Source organism: Podarcis liolepis (genome assembly GCF_965112155.1).
Source record: "Podarcis liolepis genome assembly, chromosome: 9".
NCBI lineage: Eukaryota > Metazoa > Chordata > Lepidosauria > Squamata > Lacertidae > Podarcis > Podarcis liolepis.
In genome coordinates, this window is record NC_139564.1 from 26,307,539 (window position 1) to 26,331,011 (window position 23,473).

The 23,473-nt window shown below is 41.2% G+C and overlaps 1 protein-coding gene across 15 annotated transcripts in view; it reads right to left on the bottom strand.

Annotated features, from left to right (window-relative positions):
* CAMK2D (calcium/calmodulin dependent protein kinase II delta) overlaps nt 1-23,473 on the bottom strand; it is a 142,561-nt gene that overhangs the window by 53,691 nt on the left and 65,397 nt on the right. For 11 of the 15 annotated variants that reach the window (XM_083459245.1, XM_083459254.1, XM_083459243.1 and 8 more), the window contains 3 exons: nt 13,754-13,808; nt 9,314-9,379; nt 5,828-5,900 (listed from right to left, as the gene is read on the bottom strand). In XM_083459245.1, coding sequence (XP_083315371.1) covers nt 5,828-5,900; nt 9,314-9,379; nt 13,754-13,808 — 194 coding nt within the window. Of the gene's footprint in view, nt 1-4,803; nt 4,877-5,827; nt 5,901-9,313; nt 9,380-13,753; nt 13,809-23,473 lie in introns of all 15 variants that reach the window. The other 4 variants (XM_083459250.1, XM_083459252.1, XM_083459244.1 and 1 more) reach the window with 1 other exon arrangement.

Consider the following 23,473-nt stretch of genomic DNA (forward strand, 5'->3'; position numbering starts at 1 on the left):
TCCCTAAAATATTGCATAAATTATAAAACTGCCACCCAATCTTGCTAGCAGTTTGCCATACTATTTCTATACTCTGGACAAATTGATCCGCAGAGCCTTTTTCATAAGGCAGAGAGGCAAAAGTTGGCCATCGTTAGTTCCTGGAAAGCACTGCTTATGTAAATTACTTAAAGCCGCTGGATGTTTCTATTTATTGGTGACCTTCAACAACCCAGAGCATCAGGCTGTCAGGTCATATATACTTCCCAAGTAGGTAAGCAAAGTAATGCCCATTCACACACAGTATGGGACTATTAAAAGAACTCGATCTCACCCCCTGCTCCTTTAGAAGTGCTTAACACCTGTCAGCAAATATCTTTGGACCCAAAGTACTGTAAAGCAAACATCACTGTCATAAGGAAGTAAATATGCTTCATTACAAACACAGCCACACACTTTGATAGCAAGCGGAAGGGACATCCTGGGCTGCTGGACTCTGCCCCTTAAAAGAACATGCACCAGCCATTTCAAGACAATGGGGAAACGCTGACGTGTCTGTCATGCACAAGGTCTGAAGAGGATGGGACAAACGTGCACAAACTGGAGAAAGATATAGGAGATTAAACAGCATACGCTTGAGAGTCTCTCTAGGGAAGGAGCAAGTCAGTGTCCGGATCACAAAGTTGCACTTTAGCTGCAGTTATGCATGTAGTAGAGAGGCGGCCATCATTTAGCTTCTCTCTTGTTTAGGCCATGTCAACATAATGGCTAGACAGAGTATTTTTGCGTGGATATCCAAAGGCTCCCAACTTCAAGTTTAGGGTTTTATATCTGAGATTCCGGAGCATTCAAAGGTCTAGCCTGTTTAATCAGTGGTGATTCTGTCGCCATAAAGGGTATTTTCTGTCTGGATCAAGGCTTTTCAGCGAATGTGAACCCTGTCTGTCACTGAAAATGCTTCATATCTCAGTCACACCTGAGCCGGGTATGAAAAGTAGCTTCTTTCCTCACTAGAAGTCCCTCAGAAGAACTTTTGCTAAAAAGACAAAAACATGGTTGCTCTATAGTAAAATGCTGCTCAGGCATTTCAGAAGTTTTAAATTCTTTCAAGAGAAGGACCACCGAAACCCATCCATTTCAACCTTTAGGACTGGGTGGGAAACCTGCAGTCCTCTGCTGAATTTTATTGGTGGGAAGTCTGAGGTGGGGGGTGAGAAGAGAAGGACAGTGGGTGGAAAAATCAAAATGGTTACAGCAATGGAAAGGGGAGAGGAAACAACGACCTGCTCCTCCCCCAGCAAGCTGCTGGACAGGGAAAATAAGGTAGGAGAGAAAGAGAAAGAGAAAGAAAAGAAAAGGAGTAGCCCTGCCCATATATAGCTGTGGCCTTAACCCCCATTGGCATTCAACTCCTGAAAGATTACGCCAAAGGGAATGCAGCCCTTGACAGAAACAAGGCCCCCAATACCTGCTGAAAATGCAAGATCTTTAGAAAAGTTGAAGTGGAAAAAGAAGTTTGGGAACCACTGACTTATGGTTTAAAAATATCAGGATTGATGAGGGGAGAAACAAGATGCAAGGTTGTATTGCTTATTATATGTATTCTTGCAATCTACTTTGAGGTTCAATGTCTGGATAGAAAAACAATATATATATATATATATATATAGAGAGAGAGAGAGAGAGAGAAATAACAAAAACAGTGTTTAATACCTTTTAAAAAATGGGTTGGGGGAAGAAGAAGAAGAAATAATACTTCTTCTTGGCACTGCAGCGAAGGAATCCCCACTCAGTTCTGAGGTGATGGGGGAATACTGGTTATGTAACAGCACAGCAAGAATGCACTAATACTTGGGGGAGGGGGAGACGTGGAAGCTCCCTTTTCATTTTGTCAGTGATACTGACAGATTGAGACAAGTGCAGCGCAAGGCCAAATGGAATTATGAATAATTCATTTTGCATGTCAACCTGGCAGCGACAAGATGAGTATAAAACCGCAAGAACTTCTGCGCTCCTTTTGAAGGGCACCGTGAAAACAACATCAACAAACCATGCAGTGATTGGGTTTGTATAATTTGAAAGGTGTTACGGAAACTGCAATCATAAAAGAGCTCAGCTGTGAATAGAACAACTCCAAGTGTTTTCAACAGGACAGATTTAGGTGTGCACGAATCTTTCCTTGTGAATCAAACCAACGCAAGAGTCACGCAGCATCTTAAAGACTGAACTATGTGTTGTGGGCATAAGCTTTTGTGGACTCGGGAGCAATAAAATGGTCATCCAGATGTGTAAGTATACACACTCTGAGTACAGGAAGATGACAACGCACGTGCGTGCACTATGCTTTCATTACAAAGTAATGCAAGCCATGGATGTCTTGGAGAATTATGCAGAACACAAATAAATAGAGGACGCAATCAAATGAATACAAGATCCAATCAGCTTGGAAGTGACCTATTTCTGGCTGCTGTCCCCAAACAGCAAAATTAATAATGTTATGTGCCCTCCTCAACCTGCTGCCCTCCGGATATTTTGGAATACAATCATCCCCTTTCATCTGCCATGCCGATTGGCACTGATTGAAATTGTGGTGCAAAATATCTGGTGGTTAGGGCCAGGTTAGGGAAGGGTGTTGTAAACACTGCTTTCTATAGCCACCCCAAGGATTTCAATGTCAAATCTACTAATGAATGCTAATACAGAGGTCTCAGTGTGAAGGAATTCCCCCTTTGATTTTCTTCTTCTTCTTCTTTTACTTGCTAGGTGTATGGACAACTTCAAGGTCCTTTAGAGAACATATACCACTGGTTTAAGAATGTTTCAAATGGAGCTAAAAGTGTAATTTTCCTCGACGATAATAATTAGGATGATGTGAATTCATTTCTGTACTGCAAACTCATATAAAAATATATCAACGTGGTGTACAAAATCTCCATTAAAACCCTAACAAATTATGCCCTGCTTACTTTTCAGATCTTTGTGAGCCTTCCTAATCTATAAGAGGTGTGTGTGTGTGTGTGTGTGTGTGTACACACATACACACAAATACATATAGAAAAGGTAAAAAGGTAAAGGACCCCTAGACAGTTAAGTCCAGTCAAAGGCAACTATGGGGTTGCGGTGCTCATCTCTTTCAGGCCAAGGGAGCTTTCTGGGTCATGTGGTCAGCATGACTAAACCGCTTCTGGTGCAATGGAACAACGTGATGGAAACCAGACTGCACGGAAATGCCGTTTGCCTTCCCGCTGCAGTGGTGCCTATTTATCTACTTGCACTGGTGTGCTTTCAAACTGCTAGGTTGTCAGGAGCTGGAACAGAGCAACGGGAGCTCACCCCGTCACGGGGATTTGAACTGCCAACCTTCGCAAGCGTCTAGCAGGGCAGGTGTCAAGCAGTAACATAGCAGGGCGCTTGCAAAGGGCCCATAACCCAGCAGGCAGAGTCACTGGCAAGATCCCTTCTTGTCATGGACTGGTTGGATGCAGAGGGATGATGGGAGGAATCAGCTCCTGAGCAGGCCTTGTTCTTCTTCTAATAAACATACTCCATGTGATTTATTGCTCCCTCACACTCCTGGGACGTGCTCATTTTCTTCACCATTATAACCTACTCGTTTGGACAACAGTGGTAGGGAGAAGGGAGAAGCAATACATGTTACTGCCTGCTTACTCATTGGCTCGCTGCCTGGCAAGCAAGTGAATGGTAGTCATGATGAAGAAGGAGAAAAGAAACAGGAACAGCTGGCGCCGATGGTGGGGGAACTGGGAGAGTGGGAGGCTATGGACAGTGTCTTACTCAAGGCCCCTCCCAAAACCCATTGCATCGTGTGTTTTAAGAATGGGTTTCAAGATGAATTGGCATTTGCTTTTTTCCTTAGTCTGGAGGCCAAAAGATTAAAAGGCAAAAAAAAAAGCTCAGAACAATGTGAAGCCAACGAAACTAGCAGTCTGAATAAAATAGGAAGCTGATGCTGAATAGCTGAACGTATGTAGCCATGTTCAAATATATAAAAGGATGTCACACAGAGGAGGGAGAAAGGTTGTTTTCTGCTGCTCCAGAGAAGCGGACACGGAGCAATGGATCCAAACTACAAGAAAGAAGATTCCACCTAAACATTAGGAAGAACTTCCTGACAGTAAGAGCTGTTCGACAGTGGAATTTGCTGCCAAGGAGTGTGGTGGAGTCTCCTTCTTTAGAGGTCTTTAAGCAGAGGCTTGACAACCATATGTCAGGAGTGCTCTGATGGTGTTTCCTGCTTGGCAGGGGGTTGGACTCGATGGCCCTTGTGGTCTCTTCCAACTCTATGATTCTATGATTCTATGTATGGTGGTGGTAACAGGGATGGCAAAGCATCCCAATGCACTCAGTGGCAAAACACATCTGTCCTTCCATCTTGTGACCCTGAAGAGCAGATAAAAGAAACATCCAAAGTAAAATGGACTAGAAGGTTTCAGGGAGGTAAAAAGAGACATCTCCGGCAGCTGAGCACACTTAGTCACAGCTTCTCACTCTTTGATTCGAAATGGATTGATGTGGGACGACGAGCTCAAGCATCACTTGATAACTCTTCTGCAGGTTCGCTCCTATCCACGGCTTCAGTGACGTATACGCCAAAGGAGAACAGCAAAGGAAAGTACTTCTAAATCTGCAAGGGGATTTGGTAATTTGGTGTCTCTTTTATGTGGAAGCTTTCAGAACTGTCCAGACAACCAGAGAGTCAGCAAGTGGGCACCTCTTTGCCCCGCTACATGCAAAAATGCAGCTAAAAGGAGTGCTTTGAGACCGTGTGGTGCAGGTTCTCTCTTCCCCAACAGCATTACTCACCTTCAAGTCCCGATGGACTACGCCCATCTGATGGCAGTGTAGCACAGCCTCCAGGATCTGCTGAATGCAATGACTGCATGCAAACACCAGGGGGCGTGTGTTAGTTCCAAGCCGTACACTCACTGTCTGTATACCCTCAGTGAGACTGGGTTATAGTGCAAAACCAGCTAACAGAGACTGCAACGCACAACCTCCGGAAATGGACCCGCATTCCTCGGCTAGAGTAGCTAACTTCCTCAGACGTGAGCGTGCTGCTATGAAGTAGCTCATTTTGATTTCAGCAGTGCTAAGGAGGAACAGCCCAAAATGGGGTCTACTTTTACACACAAATCTCATTTTTGGCCATATATTTCATACACAGATGAAGAAATAACCTCCCAGAGCTATTTGCAAGCTTGCATTAAATATCTGGTGCTGTTTGTTCCTTCTATTTATTTGAATGTGATGGTTCTTTTGCACCAGCCAAACTGCAGTTAATATTACTTTTAGGGAGTAATGCGTTTTTAAGGCAAATTACTCACTCCTCATGGTTTCATTTAGCCGAGCGATTACATGCTTGCTGTTGCCTGAGGGTTTGTCCTACTCTAGCAGAGCAATGCCAAACCACTTGTTCTGCCACTATAACCCAAAGTCTCTGCACAGAAGTGGTGTTTTTCAAAATACCTGCAGGCTGACATACATCACAGCCGAAGTTTATGTGGCAGGTGCAAGCTCCTTCCAATGTTTGTGGTGATATTTATCATACCACAGAGATAAGTAGTGGGGGGGAAATAAATTCTGGAAGGTCACTTTGTCTTGCCACACCTATTTCAGCTTCTACCGTGATGTATGCTAGACCTGTGACACTTGCAAACTTGAAAGCAGCACCATGCATTATCCATTTGTCATCCTGAGGATGAGAAAGGAAAGCGAAGGGGACTTCTCAGCCGAACCCACCCTTCAGCCTCAAGCCAAGAAAAGGAAAGGAAAGAGAGAGAGAGAGAGAAAACACTTCTTAGCCAACCTATGGGCACCAGATACTGACCTTCAGGTCTCTGTGAACTATGCCATTTAGGTGACAATGATTAACACTTTCTAGAATCTGCTGTATACAATGACTGCAGAGATACAAGGGCAGAATGGAAGGGAAAAAACATTTTAAAGGCACATAATCACATTAAATGCAAAAATCAAAATGAAAATAACTTGAAATTATAAAAATAATAGTAATTAAATCACATTTTTGGACACATTTCAATTACACGCTGATCTGCAACACAGCAATGCTGTGTACAGAAATTTTAAGATTTACCAAAAAAAAAGAAAAGAAAGGACATTTAACACGTAACATGTGACATCATTAGACAGAATCCTTTGTCTTGTATTTCCCACTCATTGAATGGCAGGAATGTTAGGGAAAAAATGGCAATCTTTAGTTAAACAATTTAAAAAAAAATTTTTGCAAATTATTTGGGTGAGTCTAGATGCTGTTTATTTTGGTAGTCCTTGCAAACAATGTAAGTGTTGTCAATGTGAATAGGATAGAGAACATTCATAAAAAAAACCTGGTCACTATGCACATCATCAGACATTATGAAGACTGTGTACCATTGATTCTGCATATTGCCTAGTCCAAGGGTTCACAAACTGTGGTCTGTGAGCTTCTTTTAGATGGCCCGCGGCATGCCAGCATGAAATCTTTATATTGATTTTTAATTCTATTTTTATTGCTTCTTCTATTTCTTATGCTGCATTCTATTCTGCTATAATCTGAATTCTATGGGAGAATGCAAGCTGCAATACAATAACAGAAATGAAAGTGCCCAGAATACAATTCAAAACCATAGAGCACCTATCACAGTGCACTGCAACTGTTATAAAGGGCAGAAAAACCATGAAGTAAGTCCACCAGGACCACCAGCAATTCTAAGATGGTCAGTTGAGGGGAGTTTGGGAACCACTGGCATAGTCAATACATCTATATGTTAATGATGCTGGCAAATCGCACTATATTCTCAACTTGAAGACCATGGACATTCACTGGTTAATACATTGTCCCATTTGACTTGGAGGTTATACAAACTGACTGTAAAATATGTACAATACTTTGTTCACTCTCCTAATTTGTGCACATTCTCCATGGTGTCTAATGAGTGGCACAATGACTGGATTTTTAAGCACATGCACTATCCAATCCACACTAACCCCAACATATTTAAGAACACAAACACACACACACAAATACAAATTCAACACTTGTACAAGAGGAACAGAAAGGGAAAAGTACAAATTAAACAATAACTAAAAAAGGCACAAAATGCTGCCCCGAATTATAAGGGGGGAAAATCAGAAAACTATCAGTGCAATTCATTGGGGATCTGTAACACTTGATCTAGAACAGCTGTATGTTTAGCAGGCATGTCCAAAGGTAATAAAAGGAAGCCCAAACACATTATTATGTTTCTTTAAACCATTGCATAAAGTATGTTTAATCTTGCTAAGCACAGAGAACTAAGCTGTAATTTAAGATACAAATTAAGACACTTTGATTTGGGCACAAAAACACACAGTTTGTCATTTTACACATCCATATTTGAATATTTTTTATGGATGTCTACAGGCCAAGCTTTTCCCAATGTACTTAGCATATTTACAGCCAAGGTCAAACACACTGAAAATGCCAAAACGTTCATATGAATGAACAAGAAGATTTTCAGATGAGGGGCTCAACAATGACCTGTTTAATGCTTTGGTCCTAGATCTCCCCCCCCCCCAAAAAAATCTCCCATAGGGAACTACTTGTTAAAAGTTAGGAAAATTTTAAAATTGCACTTTGACTTTGGGAATGGAAAAGGGCAAGAACATATAGGTTTTAGAAAACATAGTGAAAATGCCCTTTTAGATACACAGAACTGTATGTGCAATTCTCTGGGTTATGACCACCGTCTCTAATACCAGCAAACGTAACTGAATCTTAAGCCCTTGACCTCTGAAGAAGCAGTGTTTGATGATCAGCAGAGGTGGAAAGCATAGTTTATATCAGGGGTTCTTAACCTGGGGCCCATGCATCGGCTTCATCAGGCGGTCCATGAACCAGGCATGTATGCCAAAATAATAAAATTAACTGTGCTAAATTTTGTATGTATGCGCATGGGGGGGGGGGCTGTCCACAGCTTTCATCAGATTCTCAGAGGGGTCCATAACCCAAAAATATCTAAGAACCACTACCTAGTCACAGAAGCTGTCTCCCCCTTCTGTTTTGCACAGCAGAGTACAGAGAGGAAAGAGGGAGTGGTTTATCTTCCTGGACGGTGCAACAGGAAGAAACCCAAATGCAGCAATCAAAGTATTTTCATCTTGAGCACCCCTGAGCGAAGCACCTGATGGGGACTGTGTGCTCAGGGTAGAAAGACAAGCAAGGAGATTTCGATCTATTGACACAGTTCTCCTCAAGGCCAAAATGTTCTCTGAAAGGGATTATTTGTACCAGTGGGCACCACTCACTGAGACTGAAAGGATTGTTTCAGATATTATCACCCACCCATGCCATTTTCTGAAGCTCCCTGTAAAATGGCAATTAGTTAATGCGGAAAGAGGCTTAGGAACACTGTGGTGCCCAGGTGAGATCACCAGCATGCTGAAATGTGTTCCCCCCTGCAGGAATCACTCAACCATTTCCATGTGCTTTATATAAAAACTGAGAAAACAGCAGGCATGGATTTTTGTGTGTGGACAAGCATGAGAAGTGCTCATCACAGCGATAAATGTGGAACTCCAAATTTCAATGGAGGAAACTAGATGGGTCTGTTGGGCTAACTGAGAATCACTTTCCTAGCAAAAAAGCATTGTGTAAGAAAAATATATGAATAATATTAAAGTTCTGGGACAGTGTGATTTCCCCTGCCAAAAGGTGCACTAGATGAAGGGGAAATACTTAGATCCCTTAAAGGTAAAGGTAAAGGGACCACTGACTGTTAGGTCCAGTCGTGGATGACTCTGGGGTTGCGACGCTCATCTCGCTTTACTGGCCGAGGAAGCCAGTGTGCAGCTTCCAGGTCATATGGCTAGCATGACTAAGCTGCTACTGGCGAACCAGAGCAGTGCATGGAAATCCCATATACCTTCCCGCCAGAGCGGTACCTATTTATCTACTTGCACTCTGACGTGCTTTCGAACTGCTAGGTTGGCAGGAGCTGGGACCATGCAAAGGGAGCTCACCCTGCTGCAGGGATTCGAACCGCTGACCTTCTGATCGGCAAGCCCTAGGCTCTGTGGTTTAGGCCACAGCGCCACCCGCATCCCAGACTAAACAGCAGACTAAAGCCACCATCCTTATAAAGAGTGCATCATCAAACTAGGCTTGCCCAATAAATCAATTAATTCCTTGCATGGCAAGCTGATGTTTCCCACTTCTAAGTCAGTACTGATGGCAAACCCCAACCATCGTTGTATTATGGTGCCAAATACCACATTAAAGGTAAATAAACAGCAGATGAACAAACAGTTAAAAGCCTTGAAATCCAGCACTTACCTTGCATCTGCTTCACTGTAATATTCTCTTGCAACAATATCCTCAAATAATTCACCTCCAGTGACTCTGTCAATGATATAAAGCATTTTTTTTATATCAGACAAAAATAATCGACAATTCTACATGTGAGAGAATTCTATACTGCCAAAGTATTCAAAGTGTTGCAAAAGTACTGAATCATGGATTATCCTCACACATGAAGGTTCACACCACTGCAACTATTGGTGCATAGATCTGCAGGATACTGGATATTGTAGTAAATGAGTTATCTGGTCTTGCAGACCATTTTGCAAAGCCCACTGCGGCAAAAAAGAAAAGAAAGAAAAAAGGATTGCCTAATCTCACTGTGATGTCAGGTGATTGACAGGTGGGCGGCTCCCATCCACCTGCCAAGCTTGGCCTGCGAGGGATGGGGGAGATAATTATCTACCCCACCAGCCAGATCCAGTTACCCACCCCTGATAGATAAGGTGTGAAGCAGCCCTTTGGGATGTTGACCTTCAGCCACCTGCTGTTCTGGCCTCGTCACTGAGATATTTGTATGCAATACCAAATAGTTCCAGTAAGTTTTATTCTCCTCGGTTTTTTCCTCTAACGTGCAGGAAAATCACTTACATTATGATGGGCTTTCATTACAGGATCTTCGTAACGCAGAAATGCAGGATCTGGTAAGTAATTAAGCTCTCTATTATGGGTGTCCACTTTTAGTAGAAGAGGCATAATAATAACTTGAAAGGATTTATATCACACTAATGACCACTCCATCCGCTCGGTTGACAGACAAGCTCCGTTTGGCTTTTCCTCAATTGTCATCTATCTGTTCCATCAAGCTACAACAAAGGGAGAAGTTGGGAAGCCAAACCACTCTCTCAGCTTGGCTGAGAGAACAGCTCCATTTGACTTGGCTTCTCTCTGAACTGTTGCCACTAAAGCTCATCATTGTAAAGGAACCTGATCACTGTAGGAGTATTTTAGCTCTAAGGACTGATGCCTGAGTTTGCTTGTATTCCTCTTCGCTCCTCCTCCTCCTCCCTTTTTCCTTCTGTGCTGCATTTTTTAGCTGGACAGAGGCAAGAAAAGCAGGAGGGCTATTGTTCCTGCTCACAGAGACACCTGTTTGGCCACTCTGTTAAAGGAAATGTTTGTCTGATCTATCACGTCTCTGCTAATGTTCTTATGACTGTCTTATTTGTTATTGATCTTATGGAAGTTGATCCAAGAGCCTTTTTGGCTGAAGAGCTGAGCAAAAATGCTTTAAACAATAGATCTGCCTGTCCCTGTGTGGCCTTTCAGTCTTCGCACTATCATTTTATTCTTCTATTTCTGACTGTTCCACTGGAGAAAAACTGCTTATAAGAAAGAAGGCAGGCAGTCTAAAGTAAGTTTGCGTAAACACCTCACTATGGCTGAATTTTTACTTCAACCAGTTCACTATGGATTTTGTAATAGCTTTACCGTGATACTTATATAAACAGAATCATGCATACACAGGGCAACCCCCCCCCCCCAATCTTACCACTTTCAACATTTCATTGTGAAAATAACTATCCAATAAGGGAACAAAAACTTTTCACAATAAAAGTGTCTATTTATTAAGCTGACTGTTTTAATATTAAAGTTTCTTGTTTGCTATGTTTTTAAAAAACACATCATAATGTGCTGTCCTGAGAGGTTGAAATGAGAATTTTTAAAGTCAATTAACTAACATCTATGACCTTTACAATTTTGCTCCAGTGTTTCTTGACAAAAAGAAATGTGCTCCAGAAGTGAGAGGCCCAATGTATTTCTTTTACAAAAATAGATTTCAACATAATTAGGCAAAACAATAGCCTTACGACTTAATCTGCAGCTACATGTTTTTACATTTGGTGGCCTCTCTTTTCCCGTAACAGCATGGCATTTCACTGAATAATATGCTATTACATAAATCTTTCATAAATGCAGTCCTGCTAAACAAAACATTTCATACTCTCTTCTCATCTTTACCAGCAATTCTTGTGCTTTTTCGGAATGTTTCCCAAAAATAGGACCTTAGACTGTAACAGAACACCATTTCCCCACATTCCTCACTGAACAGTTTTGTAATACTGGTACATGTTATTCAGAAGGCATCTGGCATTTATCTGTCTCTTATCAAGGCAGCTCACATAATTATTAACTATGATCCAGTTATGTTCTAATGCCTTGTTCACAATTCAACACACTGGAGAATAGCCTGGGCCAATTGTTTAAGCAAGAGAACTGAAACAACCAAGGTAACCCTAAGGCTTCTTTAACAACATTCAGAAATTTTATTTAAACCGTCTCACAATGCCTGAGCTGGGCTATGCTGGGTAGCTATGCCCCTGACACTCTGCACACTGGCTAATCTCACATCTGCAGAGATGGAGGAGGCTTTGTATGTACAGATAATCATACAATAGCTCAATCTTTGCAGAAATTTATGCCAGGGGGTATGGCTAGCCAGCATGTGTGACGTTGAGGGAATGCATATTTTGCACAGTCCCACTCAGATGAATACATGCGTAGGGCTTCTGAACAGGGGTGTATTTCCAAAGAAACCCCATTAAAACCCATTACATCTACTTCTATGCATACAATTGACATGGGGGAAGCCCTTGTTCAAGTTGTTCTTGAATTTGCAATTAGAAACATGGACCTTTCATATGCAACTTCTACTTTCTTTGGACACAAAGGGGAAGTAATTCACGTGCAACATATAAAAATGTGCACACTATGCAAGGACAGGTTGGAAATCTGCAAGAAAAGTGATCTTTCTGTACTCGGTTAAAGGGAATTTGAATTTTTGCGCATGCTTAGGTCTGGTTTCAGATCACAGCCTCTTTACATAGATGGCATTGATGAATGCTTCACTAACCATTTAGGCACACTTTGCTTCTCAGGTCTATAGGTTATCATCAAGCGTAAGTGAAAAGGGCTATTCGCTATTTTAGAACCAAAAAATTGGTTCTTAAAGGCTGTCTGTATGTGCAAGAAAGATTGTGAAAGCACTCTACACAAGTAGGTACGTTAACTGAATTACTGTTAATAAAATATGTTAAAACCTTATCTTTGCAGCACTTGATATCCTTTCATAAGTGTACTCCCCTTCAACTTGGCAACAAAGATTTGTACACAGGTGCATAACAAAATTTAATGCAACTTTGCTCAAATACTCCATCATATTTTCTATTCTGTTCCACAGCAGGCATCGATGCCATGTGTATTACTGAAATAGCATGCTTCCAAGATGGAAGAACTGAAGTAATACTGATAATCTCTTTACAATGGTTAACTAGTCAGGAGCTGACTGGCTTGTTTGCTTGTTCCTGCTTCTAGTGTGAAGTAAGATTGGGGAGACCATTTGAAGCAGGTGTGCACAATGGTTGAAACAGCAGAATAAGTGGTAGGCACAGCCCACCTTCCACAGCCTGATACAACCATTCTTCAACTTGCCCTATGCTGCAAACTGATGGGGACATTGCTTGCTCAGGGGATGATTTGAAGGGCTGCTGGTGGGAAACCTGCTGTTTAGGAAGAATCCTGCCCCCTGGGGAAGGACCTGTGGGGCACAAAGGTCTCCTACACTGCATGGCTTCTTGCCCAACAACAGCTTTTTCCCCATGAGAAACCTTTAAATTAAAGGAAAGACAATTATCATTGGCGAAGCATTCATTTTGAATACTCACGAAAGCCACCGAAAATTCGAGTCCTCAAAGGGAAGACTTGCAATTAGTGATCAAAAGCCAATCGTTTTTGATCCGAACACTGGGAACTACATGCAACCCTAGTGTGAATACTGTACTCCCTTACCATTATTTCTTGGCTACAACTGTGGAACTGTTTCAGATTAACATTGATTTTAGCCAACAAATACTAAAGGTGTTTGTAGTACCTGTAGTATACAGTGGCTTGGAGAGGGCAACCCCACCAAACCTGTCTACCAACTGGATAGTACGTTTAATGCTCAAGTTTCAAGGGAGAAAATTACTGTGTGTATGTATGCCCTATCGGCAAAACAGCAGAACCATTGCACACACACCCATAAAAATATGCAGTGCTTTACCATCCTTCTCTCCTTCATTCACACAGAATCTCAGCAAGAAAATTAACTTATATTTCCATTTTACAGTTAGGTAGCTGAAGTTGAGAAAGTGCATCTCACTCAACACCATCTGCTGAATCCATAGAAGCATTGGAACCAAGATCACGAAATGGGTTAACCACTTAAGACATTCAGCTTCAGTGGATCTCAATATGCAATTAGATATAATTTATTCATCCACTACCATGACATGAACCACTTATGGCTACTTCTTACCTGTCAAATATTAGAAACACACAGAATACCCCCAGGGTCTTTGTGGGCTCTCCCCACACCCCAATCTCATTCTTTAGAAAAAGAGCTCGGTGCAGTATGTAGCAAACAGACATACTTACAAATCGAAGACTAAGTAATGAAATCCTTCTTCTGATATGCTGTCATGAAGTCGCACTGTAAAAAAAGAAAGAAAAATGAGCTCTCTTTCTCTTTGACTCTTTTGTCTAATATTCACCTTTCTGGATAATTATCTCCCATCTTTGATAATTAATTTTTCCTTTTTTATGTAAAAAAAATAGAGCTGTGCTTTGTCTTCCCTTTTCAATCCATTTTTATAGAACCTTTCTTCATATATACAGAAAGCACTCCATCTAATAGATTTGTATCTCTTTCCTTGCACTATACCAGCCTTTTCCAACCTGGTGCTCTCTAAATGTTTTGAACTACATCTCCTATCAGCTCCAGCCACCACAGCCAAGACTGTGGAAGATAATGGGAATTGTAGTCAAAACTATCTAGAGGGCACTAGGTTACAGCTGTCACCCAACTATATTACAAATTTGTAGCATATTAGCCATATTTCATGAATGCTACTAACTAATATCTATTTTATTCAAACATCTTTTGGGTACATAAGTCTTGCTGGGGAAGAACTTCAATGGTGCTGGATAGAAAGCTGATGTATTAAGGGAAATGTTTTTGCAGATCCCATTAAATGGGAATCAGCACATAAAATGTTCCAAGTGGCAACAAACACTGGATTGGGAATAGAATAAGCTGTTCAACAATTACCTTAACAACCAAGACACCCCAGGAGAATAGTATGCCTTTGTTTCGCTATCTTTCCCAACCTTCACTGTGAATTAGTCAAAAGCACTTTGTTTTTATCAAGAAGGAAATGAATACAGAACTCAGTGCATTTTAGTTCATAATAGGAAGCCATATCAGGACACAGTTGCTGTTGTTCGCTGAAGAGCTACTACGTAGAAAGATTATTTCGAGCGCTGCCCTTTCCTATTTTTCAAGAATGAGCTACCAGCCTCCATGCAGACCTCATTTCAGATGCCCAAGCAGCTGATCTGAACTGGGAAAGAAGCAATTAGTCTGTCAAATGCCCGGTCAACTCCTGTCAAACAGAAATGCACACATATTCCTTTACAAAACCCACTTCTATTTAAGTGTTGACACCTTATACCTTGAAAGCATTAGAAGAACACACTTTTAAAGGAAGTGGAAGCTGCCTAGCGAGTTAGGTGTTTGGTAACAAAAATGCTGATTACAGCTCCGTGCCAGTAAGGCAAACATTACGCTTTCTGGGCAACCTGACCTATAACAGGTGCTTTGCTATAAGACCCTTGCAACACATATCATGAGCACTCCAACTACAATGTAGGAGTTCAACTGTTACGACAGTCCAAATAGCATGCTTGTATGGAAATTTCCCTTGTTGGAGGACTACTGACGAGTGCTCAGCTAGAAAAGCAAGAAATGATAGGAAACACACAAAGGGGGGGGGCATCCTGTGTCTTGTGTGCACTACTTTCCCTACCAACGCTGATCCTTCAAGTTTGAATGGTCCACAGGCAACTTGAGCAGCAGGGTTTATAAAATTAGGAATTGTATTTTGGGTGGGGTGGGGGCGGAGTATAGAGATTTTTCTTCCTCTCTCCTAATAGTAGAGCTTGGGATCCCCTAAAAACATTCCTCAGCATTAGGTTCAGAACCAACAAAGGGACTATGTCACACAATTCCTAATTAACTCCTAGAATTCACTGCCAGAGAATGTGAATATAGCCATTAGCCTAGATGGGTGAAAAAACACCCTTTAGACAAATACATGCAGGAGACAAAGACTGCTAAATGAGCCTTTGATGTTCAGATGCATCATACCTCTGAAATGCCATATGGTGGGGAGTGAAAGGATTATTTTTAAAACACATTTCAATGATGATGTTGATGAAAAAATGCAGTCAAACAAGGACAGCTGGATTCAGCTGCAAATTTTGGAGCAGGGTTCAGCTAACCAGTCCTGTCAGTGGAAGCCCCGAAGAAGGACTTCTGGTTATGCAATGGGGCTTACCCCCTCCTCCCCCTGCACCCCCAAAATTGGCTTTTTTTGGAGGGGGGGACAGGAAAACCTCCAGAGAAGTGCATACGGGTGGGTGTTGTTCCATATGGCAAGCTGGAATATGTGCACAGACAAAACAACATGATGAACGCAATGCTAAATTCCATCCTTGGGCTGCACCCAAAGGGGGTCCTCCCCCCCAAAAAAACCCTTTTCAAGTAATTTGTACTTTGACTTTTTGAACATTGAGACTGTTGATTATATGAACTTCACAGTAAAAGGAACAGTTGTGTGTTTTATGGAATTATAGTAAATTTCAAGAATTGATGTGACTCTTATTTTTGTTCTCATAGCTATGCTATGTGATTTTTCAAAACCATGCTGTAGGGTGCATATTTAGTAGCAGCTTCTCCCTTTGTGTGTGGGGTGGGTGGGTGTGTTTTTGAATTAAAGGCAGAAAACCACAAAACCAAAGCATAAGGACAGAACTGCACCCGAGGGTTCTTAAATTGTATCTAACAAAAGAAAGGATTAACATAATGTTCACAATAATCATTGCTCAAGCACAAAGGAGTAACAGGAGTCCTCCTAGCATCATACTATAGCTTGTTTTTTTCAGGTAGTTCCAGGATCTAAACCTGAGTTCATTGGTAAATAACATACAAGTCTCCTTTGGTGCTTTTTCATTAGTGATTGGTTCTTGTACCTGATGTAGTACAGTAATAAGGGAAGTTGTGTCATGCTTACTGAAGAGGCAGCAGTTTTTAACCACAAATGAGACCAAGCTCTCTGATCACTTTCACACAGCAGTGATGTGAAGTTTCCACGAGTTGCCTTTTCTAACCTAGCATGGAGTTATGTTATTACTCTGACATGCAAGAATGCATCTCACCACATCCTGCAAAATCTTTTGAACTCTGGGTTGAGTCAAGTCAAAACGAGCAGCAATAGGAACAGCTTTGAACATCTGCAAGAGTGCATTCTGCCACCACAGACTTATAACGTCACTGAGAATTCTGTTCTGTTCTTAATTCCATTCACAGAAATGTTTCTGCCAGAGTATTCAAGCATATCACCAAAGTAATAACGATACATTAGATGTGCTGGCAGACCTTGGGTATTGTTGCACACATGCATTTGTTCACAACTGGACAGTTTAAGGTGATTTGGCTTGAGCACAATTTTGAGGAAAAACATCAAGGATACAGATATTTGGGGGAGGTGGGAATAAGCACTGCAGGAGTGCAAACACATGGATGTTTATTTATTTGCCGTTTGACACCTTGGAACTGGTAACATTAATATATTTATTCAGATACACACTCCATCCCAAGTCACAATTAAAGCAAGTAAAGAACTGTTTTATCACACAAAGCATTTTGTAGTGACAGATTATAGACGGTCTTTTAACACTTAACAGAATGTGGCAATTCCGTGATTTTTTTAAAATAGGAAAGTAAGCTTTTTTGGAAATCCAAATCTTTAGAGATGATGTCCGTCCAAAATTTCTAGAAGGTTGTCTACTCATAAAAAATATTAGCACTGTCTTCTTATTAAATTCCAGAACCAGATGAGATAGCCTTGCTGACAGCAAAACAATAAAGCACAATCTGGTACACATAAAATACCAAAGCCCAATTAACGTAGCAAAATGTATTTCTTCCTCTCCAAAGGCAGACACTAGGCATTCAGGAGTGTTAAAAAAAACTCCATTTGCCTTTGTTACTAAAACCCTATTCAGTCTTACCTTGGTTTTCGAACACAATGCGTTCCACAAGTCCGTTCAACTTCTGAAACCAAGGTGCGGCTTCCGACTGGCTCCCGGTTGCGCAGGCATGCCAGAAACAATAGCGGAAGCCGCATTGGACAGGCGGCTTCCAAAAGAATGTTCAAAAACTGGAACACACATTTCCGGGTTTTGATCATTTGGGAGCCAAAATGTATGAGTACAAAGGCATTTGACAACCAAGGTACGATTATGTCCTAATGAATCACCAGTTTTTCTCTCTCATATATAGGGTGAGTCCTTTAAAAGAGTCCCCATGGATACAGAGTACACATGCTCCACAACGCCTCTTTTAAAAGACTCACCCTGTATATACCAGGTGATATTCAACTAAGTCTGACTCAAAGGAGTCTCACTTAAGCAAGCTTAAGTTTATTAAGGATTATTTTAAGCAAACAAATGAGAAACCAATTTTTTTGTTTTAGCTGCTGTTATTGTGTTTTTAAATTGCTTTGTTCTATGTTACTTTATCTTCAGTGTAAGTCTAAGTGGCATGCAGACATAACTGCTGTGGAACTGATTAGAAGAGTGAGCACGGTGCTATTAAATTCAACTGTAAATGCACAATTAAGACAAAAGTCCAACACAGTCATGTTTATTTCAAGAGAAAGCTTCTCAGAGATGAGGGAATTGTTAAAAAGAAAGTTGAAAAAGAAAGTTAAGAGGGTTAAATTTTCCCAGAATGCTTGGAGGTTAGCCAAAACTAGCAAGACGCCCAAGTAAAATGTACAGTACAAAGAATGAAGGATACCACAAAGTCCAAGAGGACACTAGAGTGGTTAATGAGTAAGGAAGCTGGTAGATAGTCAAGACCTTTTCTCAGGAAATGAAAGTCTTGGTCAAATAAGGGCAACAAAAGATCACAAATGGCAAAAGCACACAATAAAGAACAAAAGGAAATAATTTGAGGAATTAAACATATTTAACTATAGCAGAATCTGGCAACTAACCAAGGAGGTGGTTTGACCTTTGGCTGACAAAGGAGCTACAACTGTCTTGGAGGAGAATAAGGAGATTGCAGAAAAACTCAATAAATTATTTTAATCTCTCTCTTAAACCATAGAAAATGTAAGGTAGAGATACCAATAACTGAACTGACTTTTCTAGTAAGACAGCCTAAAAATCTGAGGCAAATAGTGGTGTCAAGAGATTAAATTCTAGACCTTGCTGACAAATTTTTAAAAAAAGAAATCACAAAATCCTTTTGGCATCCACTCTGGCGTTTTTAACAAATGCAGAACAACCTATGCGCTCTCCCAAACACACATTAAACACAAGATTTCACCATAATTTTCAACCTATTTTGTTTGTTTGTTTTTTTTAAATGATATTTATTGAAAATGTTAAAGTTACAAAGAAAAAAAGAAGGAAAAAACAAGAGAAAAAGAAAGACAACAGTAGATAAAAGTAACAATTAAACAATACAGATCAATAGAAACCAAAATCAAAAACAAAAAACAAAACACACAATACAACACAATCAAAAAACAAAAATATACAGCAAATTTAAAAACAAATCCAATATTCCCAAATCCTTAACTTTCATTAACTTATTTCATCGACCTCCTCACACCTCCCTTTTTTGTATTCTAGTTGTTAATTATCTCAGCAAATCCTTTCCATCTTTCGCAATATTCTGTCATTAAATTACCTTAATCTATTTTAACCTTATCTTATCATAAAAACCCTAAAACTTAAAACTTAAATCTTACTTATACCAAATTCTTTTAACCATAACATATTCTTACATAATTCTTTTTAACATTTCTGCTAAAGCCACATAATTTCATTCCAACATTTTTCTAATACTCATTAATTTTACGATACTTTTCTAAATAAATTTTTAAAACTTTCTTCCAATCTTCATCCATCGTCTCTTCTCCTGGTCTCGGGTTTTGTCAGTCCTTTCTGTCCCATCCATCTTGTCCATCAACCTGGTGACCTTATATCCGAGGCTCTTAGGTCTTTTCCATGTCCCTTCCACAGGTCTTCTTCATGTTTATACCTGTACTTTACTTTGTCTTCTGCTCCTTTCACTCTGGGAGACTCCAACTTGACAATATTTTTGTCCCTTCTCGACAAGTCAGCCCCTTTTCCATAGTCAACACTGAAATCCATGTGATATTTAAAGGCATGTTTCAAGGCCCCTCCAAAATTAGGGGCCCCCACAGCTCCGAGCTCCCCCCGGCCTAAAGCCAGACTTGAAAAGTCAAAACATCTCTGCATAGGGGGGTCCATCCAGCCCCCCATCTCCAAGCCAAGCAGAACTCCATCTCTCCAAGTCTGACTCTTTCCAGGTTCATTCATCAAGTCCAACGACTCGTGTTCCTGCTGGGCCACAGCTCCCTCCATCTCTGCCACCCGAAGTCCAGCAACAGCCTCCTCCCTCATCTCATCTGTCAAAACGCATTCCTGGATTAATTCCTGAGTGGGTTCTATATAGGTACCCACTGCCTGTCCAAAATTTCCTATCGCAGCTGTCATCAAATCCATTTTCTCATGTAACTGTTCCAATAAAGCACTTGTCTTGCAAAAGGCAAGCACCAAAGCCTCTGAGCACATTCTTGTTCAAGGTCGAAGTCTGGTCCCACAATCTTTAATCTTTTACAGCTGCAAAACTCCCCAGTTCGACTTTAAAAACAGTTTCACAAGCTCCCTCTAGGGGAAGCAATTTCTATTTGTATCCGTCTTTTTTTCTCCACTTTTTTTTTAAAAGGCAGATTTAGCAACAAAGTTTTCCTTTTTCAGATATTTTGTCAATATTTTGTTCCTTTTAAAAGCGAAAGGGAACAATGGAATCAATATGTTTCTATTCTTTTAACTATCTGTCAAAAACGTTTGTCCATAGTCAATGAACTTCTCCAAAACGTCTGTCTTGGCGCCCCGCTCCCAGGTTCAAGACGGTGGAAAATTACCTTTCTTTACTCTCCTGCAGGTTTAAACAGTCTAAAAAAAGTTTCACCCTCTTCTCCTGCTTCCAAGGGGGGTTCAGTAATTTTGAATGATGAAAATTTAGTCCTTTACAAACGACTTTCTGAACTCTAGCTTGCCGTATCTTTGCTTCAATCTATCTACAAAAAGCGGGAGGCGGACTTCCTGTTTAGACCTTCCCGCTTTCGGTGCCTAATTAAAAAATTTTCACAGTCCAATTTTCCGTTCTACTCACGGGCAGTTGTTTGAAATCCAATTGTCCACAAGAAAAAGTCAGCGCTCTCCGGCAACAGCAATGCGGCTTCACTCCGTGAAAGAAGCAGTCGATTCAAAGAACCGCGCCACTCACCCCACATCGCTCCGGATCCCCAAAACATGGTTTCCCCGCGAGTGGAGGTGCCAGCCGAATCCCACGTCCACAGGCTTCTCCCGCCTGTGGTTTTTGATGGGTCTCCGCCTCGCCGTGGCGGTTCAGACCCTGTTTTCCACAGAGCAGGTTCCTCCCAATCGGAGGCGCCATTGCCAGAGGCGCCAGCCCGGAAGTCCAATTTTCAACCTATTTTGAATGTGCAAATATTGTTGAAACTAGTTTTCTGCAATAATCTATGCAAATTCCTAATGAAGTGAGCATTTTAACAAGTTATATTTCGTAGTCATACAAGTAATTGATTTTTATTTTTTTAATCACCATAAAATTACTAGATGGCAGGGCTTTTCTTCTAGGAAAAAAAAGGCGCCAAGTACAGTTGTCAAACATAATCCATTCCAGAAGACTGATCAAGAACTGAGGCGCAATTGCCAGTCGGCAATTGCAATCGAGAAAATGGAGAAACATGCTTCAGAAGCCGTTTGACTTCTGAGGCGCATTTTAAAACTGACTTCCGAGGCTAAATCACTTCTGGGTTGTTGGTGTTCGACAGCCGAAATGTTTGACTTCCAAAGTGTTCAACAACCGAGGTTGCACTGTACTAAGTACCCTTGAGTACCCCCAGAAAGAAAGCACTGCTGAACGTTATAACTGGAAGCATTGTATACGCTAGGACAATCTGCTCCAGAAAGGAGTATTTTCCATTTCATTCTCCTTAAAAGTTTAAAACCTAAGGGAACAAGTTACTATCTTCTGCTGGAGTAAAAGTAAATGAATCAGTACTTCACAATAACAGCATGCCTACTTGTTATTCCAAAGCTTTAAAATTCAAAGCACCCAGCACACTACCAGTGATAAATAAATTGTTGTAAAAGCTGTGAATAGGGTGGCATGTTTAATAACAAACTGCAGGCAATGAGATAGTAAGATCCTGAATTTTTCTGGCCGAGGAAAGACATGTAAAGACTTTGCATTTCCTCCCCACTCTCTCAAAAGAAAAAGAATCTAAGTGGGGTTTTTTCCCATTCTTGAACAAGGAAGGGAAACTTGTGGTCCTCCAGATATTGCTATGCTACAACTTCCATCATCCCTGACCACTAGCCATGCTCGCTGGGACTATTGGAAATATAGTAATATCTGAAGGGTCACAAGCTCCCCAGGGACGCGGGTGGTGCTGTGCGTTAAACCACAAAGCCTAGGACATGCTGATCAGAAGGTCGGCGGTTTGAATCCCTGCGACAGGGTGAGCTCCCGTTGCTCGGCCCCTGCTCCTGCCAACCTAGCAGTTCGAAAGCACGTCAAAGTGCAAGTAGATAAATAGGTACCGCTCTGGCGGGAAGGTAAATGGGATTTCCGTGCGCTGCTCTGGTTCGCCAGAAGTGGCTTAGTCATGCTGGCCACATGACCCGGAAGCTGTACGCCGGCTCCCTCGGCCAATAAAGTGAGATGAGCGCCGCAACCCCAGAGTCGGCCATGACTGGACCTAATGGTCAGGGGTCCCTTTACCTTTTACCTTTACAAGCTCCCCATCCCTGAACTAGAATGTAGAGAACATGGGCAGAACAGGTATTTTCCCCCTTATAAATACAAGGCAGTACAGGCTACTTGGCTTATATACTCACCAAGCATGTTTATGTGGTGAGCTCTTTTACTTATACAAATCCTTTTACTTGTGACCATCCACGATTTAAATATCAGCACACTTAAATATTCTGGGGAACAACTCAGCCCACTAAAAATATTTTTTCCAAGTACATATAGTTGCATCAAGAATAATTACACTCTAGAGAATGTTATCAGTAGGAGATAATTGGTTTCCTTGGGTATAAGCCAAAAAGCTAAGTGCCTTCAAATCCCCAGGAACAATAACCGGCCTTTTGTTGTTCCATTTGGAAGTTCTCACTTGATAGCATTTGGGGTTTGCTTTCAATGCTCTTTAACCATGTCTTGTACACAACATCAGGTGAAAAGACCAACATTCTAAAAGCCCTTACTCAGGAGGCAGTCCTGTGAATTTTAGCAGGATTTTCTCGTGAATAAGGGAGTTCGTGTCTTTAGTCTCAAAATTAACCATCAAAATAAAAAGGCTTATAGTAGGAGGAGTGTAACATGGGAATCGTTGAAATACCTTTTCAGCAGATCTAACCCATGTTCCAGTGACCAGAGTCTAAAATGGTTAGCTGGCGGGTAACAACGAATTCAGAAATTTGGAAGGCTCTGGTCTTGCTTTTAAGCGATATCTAAACATCTAAGATCGCTGCAATGCAGGACTAAGCAGCTGTCCCATGCAAGGATCGAACCTGCAACCTTGGCATTATTAGACCACACATGTACTTCTTTCAAGAATCTGAGATCAGTGAACACAGAGAAAGACTGTGGCTCAGCGGCAGAACATCTGCTTAGCATGCAGTAGGTCCCAGGTTCAATCCACAGCATTTCCAGGAAAGGCTGGAACTTGAATCTGTGATGAAAGCTGTAGCTTCAACAAGGATGTCCAGGTCTGATGGTTCCTTAGGATCATCAATATATATGAAGATTTGCTGGTAGGATAGATGGGGGTGGCAGCTCTCCTTCCTCCATATCTGAGGAGACCTCAGGTTTCACGTCTGGGCAGGGCCGAACCCTGACATAAACTTGCACACAGTGTTTAAAGCAACAGCACTTTCACAGAGACAGATTGGCAACTA